Consider the following 13,894-nt stretch of genomic DNA (forward strand, 5'->3'; position numbering starts at 1 on the left):
ACCATCAGAGGCTTTAGGCTACATCGAAGACCATCAGAGACCATTAGAGACCATCAGAGAACATCAGAGGCTTTAGGCTACATCGAAGACCATCAGAGACCATTAGAGACCATCAGAGACCATCAGAGGCTTTAGGCTACATCGAAGACCATCAGAGACCATCAGAGGCTTTAGGCTACATCGAAGACCATCAGAGACCATCAGAGGCTTTAGGCTACATCGAAGACCATCAGAGACCATTAGAGACCATCAGAGGCTTTAGGCTACATCGAAGACCATCAGAGACCATTAGAGACCATCAGAGACCATCAGAGGCTTTAGGCTACATCGAAGACCATCAGAGACCATTAGAGACCATCAGAGACCATCAGAGGCTTTAGGCTACATCGAAGACCATCAGAGACCATCAGAGGCTTTAGGCTACATCGAAGACCATCAGAGACCATCAGAGACTTTAGGCTACATCGAAGACCATCAGAGACCATCAGAGACCATCAAAGATCAGCATCGTTTATATAAAAAAAGGATCATTGGCAACAAACATTTCTCAACAGACTAGAAAATTACAACAGGAATTCAGCCTGTCTGTGGTGTCAGAGTCACATTCATTAGTGCACATTGGACAAGTTCAAGTAGTTCTTTCTGCCCCCCCCCCGTTTGGTTTCTAGTGAATACGACCAAGGCTAGTTTGGTGTGCAACAAGGAACAAAATGGGCCTTCCAGACAGACATGATATCATCCATCCACTCTGCTCTTCTGGGTTCCAGCAGGCAAGATGGGACGTCAGACGGACTGGGTTTCACAAATAGAAAAAAAACACCAAAACTGAAGAGATTTCTGTCTGTAGACCCAAAGGCTCATTTCCTTGGCAATTTCCCTTTCAGAGAGTGTCTGTTGACACCGGTAACTCAGGTAGAGAAGTGTTTGAGATGCAATGTCCAGAGGAAGAGTGGCAGGCTCTCAGTCTTCCTCTGTTTCTGTCTCCTGTGGCTGCTTGTCCCGTAATAGTGGAATGACAGACTCCCACGCTGCAAGGCACTGAAACAGAGAGAGAGGGAGAGAGGAGGACATGAGTTAAGAGGGAGAGAGGAGGACATGAGAGAGAGGGAGAGAGGAGGACATGAGAGAGAGGGAGAGGAGGACATGAGTTAAGAGGGAGAGAGGAGGACATGAGAGAGAGGGAGAGGAGGACATGAGTTAAGAGGGAGAGAGGAGGACATGAGAGAGAGGGAGAGGAGGACATGAGTTAAGAGGGAGAGAGGAGGACATGAGAGAGAGGGAGAGGAGGACATGAGTTAAGAGGAAGAGAGGAGGACATGAGAGAGAGGGAGAGGAGGACATGAGTTAAGAGGAAGAGAGGAGGACATGAGAGAGAGGGAGAGAGGAGGACATGAGTTAAGAGGGAGAGAGGAGGACATGAGAGAGAGGGAGAGGAGGAGAGAGGAGGACATGAGAGAGAGGGAGAGAGGATGAGAGAGGAGGACATGAGTTAGAGGGAGAGAGGAGGACATGAGTTAGAGGGAGAGAGGAGGACATGAGTTAGAGGGAGAGAGGAGGACATGAGTTAGAGGGAGAGAGGAGGACATGAGTTAAGAGGGAGAGAGGAGGACATGAGAGAGGGAGAGAGGAGGACATGAGAGAGGAGGACATGAGAGAGGAGGACATGAGAGAGGAGGACATGAGAGAGGAGGACATGAGAGAGGAGGACATGAGAGAGGAGGACGTGAGAGAGGAGGACATGAGAGAGGAGGACATGAGAGAGAGGGAGAGGAGGAGAGAGGAGGACATGAGAGAGAGGGAGAGGAGGAGAGAGGAGGACATGAGAGAGAGGGAGAGGAGGAGAGAGGAGGACATGAGCGAGAGGGAGAGAGGAGGACATGAGAGAGAGGGAGAGAGGAGAACATGAGAGAGAGGGAGAGAGGAGAACATGAGTTAGAGGGAGAGAGGAGAACATGAGAGAGGGAGAGATGAGGACATGAGAGAGGGAGAGAGGAGGACATGAGAGAGGGAGAGAGGAGGACATGAGAGAGGGAGAGAGGAGGACATGAGAGAGGGAGAGAGGAGGACATGAGAGAGGAGGACATGAGAGGAGGACATGAGAGAGGAGGACGTGAGAGAGGAGGACATGAGAGAGGACGACGTGAGAGAGGAGGACGTGAGAGAGAGGGAGAGGAGGAGAGAGGAGGACATGAGCGAGAGGGAGAGAGGAGGACATGAGAGAGAGGGAGAGAGGAGGACATGAGAGAGAGGGAGAGAGGAGGACATGAGAGAGGGAGAGAGGAGGACATGAGAGAGAGGGAGAGAGGAGGACATGAGAGAGAGGGAGAGAGGAGGACATGAGAGAGGGAGAGAGGAGGACATGAGAGAGGGAGAGAGGAGGACATGAGAGAGGAGGACATGAGAGAGGAGGACATGAGAGAGGAGGACATGAGCGTGAGGGAGAGAGGAGGACATGAGTTGGAGGGAGAGAGGGGGACATGAGAGAGAGGGAGAGAGAAAGAGGTTGAGAGGGGGAAGAGAGAGAAAGAGGGGGAGGGGGGAGGGAGAGAGGGAGACAACCGAGCGAGAGGGGAGAAACAGGGAGGGGGACATGAGTTGGAGAGAGAGAGGAGGACATGAGAGAGAAGAAGAGAGAGGGAGAGAGAGAGAGAGAGAGACGACAGAGGGAGAGAGAGAGAGACGACAGAAGGAGAGAGAGAGAGAGAGAGAGAGAGAGAGAGAGAGAGAGAGACGACAGAGGGAGAGAGAGAGAGACGACAGAGGGAGAGAGAGAGAGACGACAGAGGGAGAGAGGGGAGACGCTGCTTAGCACTGCAACACAGAGACCGTATAATATGAGTTTTTATGTTGCTCCATCCTCATCATAAAGATCACGTGATTTCAATGGTTAAATAAAGACAAAATAAAACACATTGTAACTAAAGACACTAGAAGCACTGGGACTCATGGGAACCCAAAGCTAATGGGAACCCACATTATAACAGCGGAACAGAGGTGTAAAGAACTTAAGGAAAATCACTTTGAAGTACCACTTAAGTACTTTACAATTTAAATGTTTTTTTACTCCACTACATTCCTAAAGGAAATATTATACTTTTTACTCTATACATTTCCCCTGACAACAGAAAGTACATTCTGAATGAATGCAGGACATGAAAATGGTTAAATTCACATACTTATGATGAGAACACTTAGTCATCCCTACTGCCTCTGATCTGGAGGACTCACTAAACAGAGAACATCCCTGGTCCTCCCTACTGTCTCTGATCTGGAGGACTCACTAAACAGAGAACATCTCTACTCATCTCTACTGCCTCTGATCTGGAGGACTCACTAAACAGAGAACATCCCTGGTCATCCCTACTGCCTCTGATCTGGAGGACTGACTAAACAGAGAACATCCCTGGTCATCCCTACTAACTCTGATCTAGAGGACTCACTAAACAGAGAACATCCCTGGTCATCCCTACTGCCTCTGATCTGGAGGACTCACTAAACAGAGAACATCCCTGGACATCCCTACTGTCTCTGATCTGGAGGACTCACTAAACAGAGAACATCCCTGGTCATCCCTACTGTCTCTGATCTGGAGGACTCACTAAACAGAGAACATCTCTACTCATCTCTACTGCCTCTGATCTGGAGGACTCACTAAACAGAGAACATCCCTGGTCATCCCTACTGCCTCTGATCTGGAGGACTCACTAAACAGAGAACATCCCTGGTCATCACTACTGCCTCTGATCTGGAGGACTCACTAAACAGAGAACATCCCTGGTCATCCCTACTGCCTCTGATCTGGAGGACTCACTAAACAGAGAACATCCCTGGTCATCCCTACTGCCTCTGATCTGGAAGACTCACTAAACAGAGAACATCCCTGGTCATCCCTACTGCCTCTGATCTGGAGGACTCACTAAATAGAGAACATCCCTGGTCATCCCTACTGTCTCTGATCTGGAGGACTCACTAAACAGAGAACATCTCTACTCATCTCTACTGCCTCTGATCTGGAGGACTCACTAAACAGAGAACATCCCTGGACATCCCTACTGTCTCTGATCTGGAGGACTCACTAAACAGAGAACATGCCTGGTCATCCCTACTGCCTCTGATCTGGAGGACTCACTAAACAGAGAACATCCCTGGTCATCCCTACTGCCTCTGATCTTGAGGACTCACTAAACAGAGAACATCCTGGTCATCCCTACTGCCTCTGATCTGGAGGACTCACTAAACAGAGAACATCCCTGGTCATCACTACTGCCTCTGATCTGGAGGACTCACTAAACAGAGAACATCCCTGGTCATCCCTACTGCCTCTGATCTGGAGGACTCACTAAACAGAGAACATCCCTGGTCATCCCTACTGCCTCTGATCTGGAAGACTCACTAAACAGAGAACATCCCTGGTCATCCCTACTGCCTCTGATCTGGAGGACTCTCTAAACAGAGAACATCCCTGGTCATCCCTACTGCCTCTGATCTGGAGGACTCACTAAACAGAGAAAATCCCTGGTCATCTACTGCCTCTTGTTGGAAAGGTGACACCCTATGACGGTGCCATGTTGAACGTCACGGAACTCTCCATTCTACTGCCAATGTTTGTCGATGGAGATTCCACTGCTGTGTGGTCGATTTTATACACCTGTCAGCAACGGGTGTGGCTGAAATAACCGGACGATCTAGAGGTACTACAGGAGGAACTAGAGGTTCTACAGGAGGATCTAGAGGTACTACAGGAGGATCTAGAGGTTCTACAGGAGGAAGTAGAGGTTCTACAGGAGGATCTAGAGGTACTACAGGAGGAACTAGAGGTTCTACAGGAGGAAGTAGAGGTTCTACAGGAGGAACTAGAGGTTCTACAGGAGGAAGTAGAGGTTCTACAGGAGGATCTAGAGGTACTACAGGAGGATCTAGAGGTTCTACAGGAGGAGCTAGAGGTTCTACAGGAGGAGCTAGAGGTTCTACAGGAGGAGCTAGAGGTTCTACAGGAGGACCTAGAGGTTCTACAGGAGGACCTAGAGGTTCTACAGGAGGACCAAGAGGTTCTACAGAATAACCTAGAAGTTCTACAGGAGGATCTAGAGGTTCTACAGGAGGAACTATAGGTTCTACAGGAGGAAGTAGCGGTTCTACAGGATGAAGTAGATGTTCTACAGGAGGAACTAGAGGTACTAGAGAGACTAGAGGCACTACGGGTAAAAGATGATCTAGAGGTTCTACAGGAGGAACTAGAGGTTCTACAGGAGGAACTAGAGGTTCTACAGGAGGAAGTAGAGGTACTACAGGAGGAACAAGAGGTTCTACAGGAGGAAGTAGAGGTACTACAGGAGGAACAAGAGGTTCTACAGGAGGAACAAGAGGTTCTACAGGAGGAACTAGAGGTTCTACAGGAGGAACTAGAGGATAAATCAGAGCTGAGACCATTTTCTTCTAGTTGAACTATGATCACCTGGGTTACACCAAGAAAACCACGACAAACCATTTACCAGGTCAGGGTCGAGATAAGGGCTGGGTTAGGATTAAGATTTTGGCAAGGGACAATTATATATATTATAACAAAAGGCAGTGGGTAGTCTCCCCTCTTACCTTCTCGTAGTACTGGATGTTGTGGTCTGCCATGCCAGTGAGTAACTGTCTGAAGTCTTGTCTCTTGTTGTTCTGCCAGCGGTCCCAGTCTGACTTCAGGTCAGCATTGCAACACTCCACTCTGTCATGGCACTTCTCCACGTCTGTAGGCACCTGCAGTAGGGAGGGGACAGAACTAATCACCTGCTGTAGGGAGGGGACAGAACTAAGCACCTGCTGTAGGGAGGGGACAGAACTAAACACCTGCTGTAGGGAGGGGACAGAACTAAGCACCTGCTGTAGGGAGGGGACAGAACTAAGCACCTGCTGTAGGGAGGGGACAGAACTAAGCACCGGCTGTAGGAAGGGGACAGAACTAAGCACCTGCTGTAGGGAGGGGTCAGAACTAGGCACCTGCTGTAGGGAGGGGTCAGAACTAATCACCTGCTGTAGGGAGGGGACAGAACTAAGCACCTGCTGTAGGGAGGGGACAGAACTAAGCACCTGCTGTAGGGAGGGGACAGAACTAAACACCTGCTGTAGGGAGGGAACAGGGCACAGAACTAAGCACCGGCTGTAGGGAGGGGACAGAACTAAGCACCGGCTGTAGGAAGGGGACAGAACTAAGCACCTGCTGTAGGGAGGAGACAGAACTAAGCACCTGCTGTAGGGAGGGGACATAACTAATCACCTGCTGTAGGGAGGGGACAGAACTAAGCACCTGCTATAGGGAGGGGACAGAATTAAGCACCGGCTGTAGGAAGGGGACAGAATTAAGCACCGGCTGTAGGAAGGGGACAGAACTAAGCACCTGCTGTAGGGAGGGGACAGAACAAAGCACCGGCTGTAGGAAGGGGACAGAACTAAGCACCTGCTGTAGGGAGGGGTCAGAACTAGGCACCTGCTGTAGGGAGGGGTCAGAACTAATCACCTGCTGTAGGGAGGGGACAGAACTAATCACCTGCTGTAGGGAGGGGACAGAACTAAGCACCTGCTGTAGGGAGGGGACAGAACTAAGCACCTGCTGTAGGGAGGGGACAGAACTAAACACCTGCTGTAGGGAGGGAACAGGGAACAGAACTAAGCACCGGCTGTAGGGAGGGGACAGAACTAAGCACCTGCTGTAGGGAGGGGACATAACTAAGCACCTGCTGTAAGGAGGGGACAGGAAACAGAACTAAGCAAGGCACTAGAGGTCATATGGCTACGCTCTGAACAAGTTACAATGGGCATAGCATTATGCAAAAATTGTCTAAATGACATTAGCATTGACAGTACACAGAATTGTAAGTAAATCAAAGTAAATTGTAAGTACATTGTTATAGCTAGGTAATGACCATATAGACAGCACAAAAATATCTGAGACCAGGCTAGGAAATGACCATAGGAGTTCGGAAAAAAAAAGACCAGGCTAGGTTATAGTTCAGTAGAGTTGGTAAAACCAAACAGATCTGAGACCAGGTAATAGTTCAGTAGACTCACTGTGCATGATGCTCTGTCCTCTTTCCGGAAGGCAGCAGCTTCCAGTTTAGCCTCGTATTCAGCCTGGATGTTATCCCTCTTCTTCAGTACAATCTGGCAGAGCAGAAACACACCCGACTAAATATAAACCACAGTCCCTAAATATAAAGGGACTGTGTATATAAAACACAGTCCCTCTCCTTTAGAACAGCCTGATAGAGCAAAGACGTCAGAGATGTTAGCACGTCAGAGATGTTAGCACGTCAGAGATGTTAACACGTCAGAGATGTTAGCATGTCAGAGATGTTAACACGTCAGAGATGTTAACACGTCAGAGATGTTAGCACGTCAGAGATGTTAGCACGTCAGAGATGTTAACACGTCAGAGATGTTAACACGTCAGAGATGTTAGCACGTCAGAGATGTTAGCACGTCAGAGATGTTAGCACGTCAGAGATGTTAGCACGTCAGAGATGTTAGCACGTCAGAGATGTTAACACGTCAGAGATGTTAGCACGTCAGAGATGTTAACACGTCAGAGATGTTAGCACGTCAGAGATGTTAGCACGTCAGAGATGTTAACACGTCAGAGATGTTAGCACGTCAGAGATGTTAACACGTCAGAGATGTTAGCACGTCAGAGATGTTAGCACATCAGAGATGTTAACACGCCAGAGATGTTAGCAGCCTGCTGCAGAGAGAGGCCAGACTGCTACAGCCACAAGGCAGTCCAGAATGGTTGTGGTTCATACACCCTCTGCATCAGATCTCACTTAGACTGACACTACTAAAGCACTGGAGCCATTCATTATGCTCATCATTGCAATCTAGTCTTCATAATTATCTAGTCTGTATATAGCCTCCACATTGACTCTGTACCCTAACACCCTGTATATAGCCTCCACACTGACTCTGTACCGGTACCCCCTGTATATAGCCTCCACATTGACTCTGTACCGGTACAGAGTCAGTGTACCGGTACCCCCATGTATATAGCCTCCACATTGACCCTGTATCGGTACCCCCTGTATATAGCCTCCACATTGACACTGTACCGGTACCCCCTGTATATAGCCTCCACATTGACTCTGTACCGGTACCCCCTGTATATAGCCTCCACATTGACTCTGTACCGGTACAGAGTCAGTGTACCGGTACCCCCATGTATATAGCCTCCACATTGACCCTGTATCGGTACCCCCTGTATATAGCCTCCACATTGACACTGTACCGGTACCCCCTGTATATAGCCTCCACATTGACTCTGTACCGGTACCCCCTGTATATAGCCTCCACATTGACTCTGTACCGGTACAGAGTCAGTGTACCGGTACCCCCTGTATATAGCCTCCACATTGACTCTGTACCGGTACCCCCATGTATATAGCCTCCACATTGACTCTGTACCGGTACCCCCTGTTTACAGCCTCCACATTGACTCTGTACCGGTACCCCCTGTATATAGCCTCCACATTGATTACCTGATTACATTGATTACCACATTAACACCCTGTATATAGCCTCCACATTGACTCTGTACCGTAACACCCTGTATATAGCCTCCACATTGACTCTGTACCGTAACACCCTGTATATAGCCTCCACATTGACTCTGTACCGTAACACCCTGTATATAGCCTCCACAATGACTCTGTACCGTAATACCCTGTATATAGCCTCCACATTGACTCTGTACCGTAATACCCTGTATATAGTCTCGCTACTGATATATTTTATTGATTTTTATAATTTATGTGATTTGTTAAGTCACATTTTACTCCTGAACTAATTTAGGCCTAAACAAAGGTGCTAAATGCTTATGCAATGATTATATTTGAGTTATTACATTTTTTATGAATCTTTAAATTGGAAAAAAATTAAGAATTTTTTCTTCCACTTTGAGAGTATTTTGTGTATACTGTTAACAAAAACTGACAATTATATACATTTTAATCCCACTTTGTAGCACAATAAAACAATAAGAAATCCAAGGGGTCTGAATACTTTCGCACGGCACTGGTATATATTTTGTTTGATATATCTAAACTTAAACAATGATAAGTTAGGGTTAGAATGGGTGGAAGTGAAAATCAGAGATAAACACCAAATTGTAGTGCCTGAAGAAACCCTAAACCCCAAGGCAGCTCTCATTCTGTCTCAACACAAACATGACTGGTCAGCAAAAGTAATTCTAGGGAAAGAGGAAGCGACACATCCTGATGTGGTGAAAGTATTGCTTTCCTCAGCAGTCTGGGAGGACTTGAGAGAGAGAGAGAGAGAGAGAGAGAGAGAGAGAGATGGATAGAGAGAGAGAGAGAGAAGTAGAGAGAGAGGGGGAAAGAGAGGGAAATAGAGAGAGAGAGAGAAGAGAGAGAGACAGAGAGAGAGTGTGAGAGAGAAGAGAGAGAGAGAGTAAACCAGACTTTTCCAGGCTGAAAAGCCATCTGACTGAAATATGTGCCTTCAGGAAGTATTCTCACCCCTTTGGCTGTTTCCACATGTTGTTGTGTTACAGCATTTTAAAATGGATTCAAATGCAAATGATTACTGGCCAACATTATAACTGGCCTACATACAGTACAGTAATAATGTCAAAGTGGAATTATGGTTTTCACCATTTTGACGAATTAAATAAAAAATGAAAAGCTGAAATGTCTCTTAATAAGTATTTAACCTCCTTGTTGTGGCAGAATACATTCCAGAGTAAAAATGTGCTTAACAAAATCACATGTTTAGCGTTACTTTTGAATGACTACCTCAACTCTGTACCCAACACACACAATAATCTGTAAAGTCCATAAAGTCAAGCAGTGAATTTCAACCACAAATTCAACCACAAAGACCAGGGAGGTTTTTCCTTCAATTTTCAATGTCTCCCAAAGAAGGGCACCTATTGGTGGATGGGTAAAAGCAAAACATTTATTTTATTTTAAAAGCAGATATTGAACATCCCTTTGAGAATGGTGAAGTTATTAATGACACTTTAGATGGTGTATCAACACACCCAGTCACTACAAAGATACAGGCCTTCAGTTGTCGGAGAGGAAAGAAACCGCTTGACCATTTTTTTATTCATTTTACCTTTATTTAACTAGGCAAGTCAGTTTTTTCAATGACGGCCTAGGAACAGTGAGTTAACTGCCTTGTTCAGGGGCAGAACGACTCATTTTTACCTTGTCAGCTCTGGGATTCGATCTTGAAACCAACGCTCGAACCACTAGGCTACCTGCCGCCCCATGAGGTCAATGGTGACTTTAAAACAGTTACAGTATTTAATGGCTGTGATAGGAGGAGACTGAGTCTCCGGCGCCGCTGAGCCAGAAGAGAGCGTATTAACTCAATTCAATTCAAGGGGCTTTATTGGCATGGGAAACATGTTAACATTGCCAAAGCAAGTGAGGTAGATAATATACAAAAGTGAAATAAACAATGAAAATTAACAGTAAACATTACACATACAGAAGTTTCTAAATAATAAAGACATTACAAATGTCATATTATATATATATTTATATATATATTTAGATTTTTTGCATATACAGTGTTGTAACAATGCAACAACGATGTACAAATGTTTAAAGGGAAAATAAATAAACATAGATATAGGTTGTATTTACAATATGGGTTATATTTACAATATGGGTTGTATTTACAATGGTGTGTGTTCTTCACTGGTTGCCCTTTTCTTGTGGCAACAGGTTACAAATCTTGCTGCTGTGATGGCAAACTGTGGAATTTCACCCAGGAGATATGGAAGTTTATCAAAATTGGATTTGTTTTCAAATTCTTTGTGGATCTCTGTAATCGGAGGGAAATATGTGTCTCTAATATGGTCATACATTGGGCAGGAGGTTAGGAAGTGCAGCTCAGTTTCCACCTCATTTTGTGGGCAGTGAGCACATAGCCTGTGTTCTCTTGAGAGCCATGTCTGCCTACGGCGGCCTTTCTCAATAGCAAGGCTATGCTCACTGAGTCTGTACATAGTCAAAGCTTTCCTTAAGTTTGGGTCAGTCACAGTGGTCAGGTATTCTGCCACTGTGTCATCTCTCTGTTTAAGGCCAAATAGCATTCTAGTTTTTTGTTAATTCTTTCCAATGTGTCAAGTAATTATCTTTTTGTTTTCTCATGATTTGGTTGGGTCTAATTGTGCTGTTGTCCTGGGGCTCTGTGGGGTGTGTTTGTGTTTGTGAACAGAGCCCCAGGACCAGCTTGCTTAGGGGACTCTTCTCCAGGTTCATCTCTCTGTAGGTGATGGCTTTGTTATGGAAGGTTTGGAAATCGCTTCCTTTTAGGTGGTTGTAGAATTTAACGGCTCTTTTCTGGATTTTGATAATTAGTTGGTATCGGCCAAATTCTGCTCTGCATGCATTATTTGGTGTTCTACGTTGTACACGGAGGATATTTTTGCAGAATTCTGCATGCAGAGTCTCAATTTTGTGTTTGTCCCATTTTGTGAATTCTTGGTTGGTGAGCGGACCCCAGACCTCACAACCATAAAGGGCAATGGGCTCTATGACTGATTCAAGTATTTTTAGCCAGATCCTAATTGGTATGTTGAAATTTATGTTCCTTTTGATAGCATAGAATGCCCTTCTTGCCTTGTCTCTCAGATCGTTCACAGCTTTGTGGACGTTACCTGTGGCGCTGATGTTTAGGCCGAGGTATGTATCATTTTTTTGTGTGCTCTAGGGCAACAGTGTCTAGATGGAATTTGTATTTGTGGTCCTGGCGACTGGACCTTTTTTGGAACACCATTATTTTGGTCTTACTGAGATTTACTGTCAGGGCCCAGGTCTGACAGAATCTGTGCAGAAGATCTAGGTGCTGCTGTAGGCCCTCCTTGGTTGGTGACAGAAGCACCAGATCAACAGCAAACAGTAGACATTTGACTTCGGATTCTAGTAGGGTGAGGCCGGGTGCTGCAGACTTTTCTAGTGCCCGCGCCAATTCGTTGATATATATGTTGAAGAGGGTGGGGCTTAAGCTGCATCCCTGTCTAACCCCACGACCCTGTGTAAAGAAATAGTGTGTTTTTTGCCAATTTTAACCGCGCACTTGTTGATGGTGTACATGGATTTTATAATGTCGTATGTTTACCCCCAACACCACTTTCCATCAGTTTGTATAGCAGACCCTCATGCCAAAATGAGTCAAAGGCTTTTTTGAAATCAACAAAGCATGAGAAGACTTTGCCTTTGTTTTGGTTTGTTTGGTTGTCAATTAGGGTGTGCAAGGTGAATACGTGGTCTGTTGTACGGTAATTTGGTAAAAAGCCAATTTGACATTTGCTCAGTACATTGTTTTCATTAAGGAAATGTACGAGTCTGCTGTTAATGTTAATGATAATGCAGAGGATTTCCCCAAGGTTACTGTTGATGCATATTCCATGGTAGTTATTGGGGTCAAAATTTGTCTCCACTTTTGTGGATTGGGGTGATCAGTTCTTGGTTCCAAATATTGGGGAAGATGCCAGAGCTAAGGATGATGTTAAAGAGTTTTAGTATAGCCAATTGGAATTTGTTGTCTGCATATTTTATAATTTCATTGAGGATACCATCAACACCACAGGCCTTTTTGGGTTGGAGGGTTTTTATTTTGTCCTGTAGCTCATTCAAGGTAATTGGAGAATCCAGTGGGTTCTGGAATCCAGTGGGTTCTGGAATCTAGTCGGTTCCGGAATCCAGTGTTTTCTGGAATCCAGTGGGTTCTGGTCGTCTTTAATAGTTGATTCTAAGATCTGTATTTGATCATGTATATGTTTTTGCTCTTTATTTTTTGTTATAGAGCCAAAAAGATTGGAGAAGTGGTTTATCCACACATCTCCATTTTGGATATATAACTCTTCGTGTTGTTGTTTGTTTAGTGTTTTCCAATTTTCCCAGAAGTGGTTAGAGTCTATGGATTCTTCAATTACATTGAGCTGATTTCTGACATGCTGTTCCTTCTTTTTCCGTAGTGTATTTCTGTATTGTTTTAGTGATTCACCATTGGTTGGACAGGTTTCTCAATTTCTCAATTTCTTTCTTAGATTTTTGCATTCTTCATCAAACCATTTGTCATTGTTGTTAATTTTCTTCGGTTTTCTATTTGAGATTTTTAGATTTGATAGGGAAGCTGAGAGGTCAAATATACTGGTAAGATTTTCTACTGGCAAGTTTACACCTTCACTATTGCAGTAGATCCTGCTGTAGAATTCAATGCAGCCAGCAGGTCAAATGAATAACCACTCAGAATCATGATTCTCCACTCAGTAAAAAGAGTAGTTTAAAAAAAATGCAGTTTGGTCAGTGAAGGATATCGGAATATTTTGCGTTAAAAGTTATATCACAAACAAAGTACTAGGGGAGTGTATTCTACTGGAATCATTCTACCGTACCTTCATGGAATCAATATAGAGGACGTATTCTACTGTACCTTCATGGACTCGATATAGAGGACGTATTCTACTGTACCTTCATGGACTCGATATAGAGGACTTATTCTACTGTACCTTCATGGACTCGATATAGAGGACGTATTCTACTGTACCTTCATGGACTCGATATAGAGGACGTATTCTACTGTACCTTCATGGACTCAATATAGAGGACGTATTCTACTGTACCTTCATGGACTCGATATAGAGGACGTATTCTACTGTACCTTCATGGACTCAATATAGAGGACGTATTCTACTGTACCTTCATGGAATCAATATAGAGGACGTATTCTACCGTACCTTCATGGAATCAATATAGAGGACGTATTCTACCGTACCTTCATGGACTCGATATAGAGGACGTATTCTACTGTACCTTCATGGACTCAATATAGAGGACGTATTCTACCGTACCTTCATGGACTCGATATAGAGGACGTATTC

At 45.2% G+C, this 13,894-nt stretch overlaps 1 protein-coding gene across 2 annotated transcripts in view; it reads right to left on the reverse strand.

Moving 5' to 3' along the window:
• Positions 1-489: 489 nt before the first annotated feature.
• Positions 490-13,894, reverse strand: part of LOC110536767 (sorting nexin-30-like) — a 64,277-nt gene continuing 50,872 nt past the window's right edge. Inside the window, exons 7-9 of one of the 2 annotated variants that reach the window (XM_036936741.1) lie at positions 7,054-7,146; positions 5,593-5,745; positions 490-1,038 (exon numbers count right to left, since the gene is read on the reverse strand). In XM_036936741.1, the coding sequence (XP_036792636.1) occupies positions 961-1,038; positions 5,593-5,745; positions 7,054-7,146 (324 nt within the window). In that variant the 3' untranslated portion in view covers positions 490-960. Of the gene's footprint in view, positions 1,039-5,592; positions 5,749-7,053; positions 7,147-13,894 lie in introns of both variants that reach the window. The other variant, XM_036936740.1, reaches the window with a different exon arrangement.

This window comes from Oncorhynchus mykiss, chromosome 12 (assembly GCF_013265735.2).
Source record: "Oncorhynchus mykiss isolate Arlee chromosome 12, USDA_OmykA_1.1, whole genome shotgun sequence".
Lineage (NCBI taxonomy): Eukaryota > Metazoa > Chordata > Actinopteri > Salmoniformes > Salmonidae > Oncorhynchus > Oncorhynchus mykiss.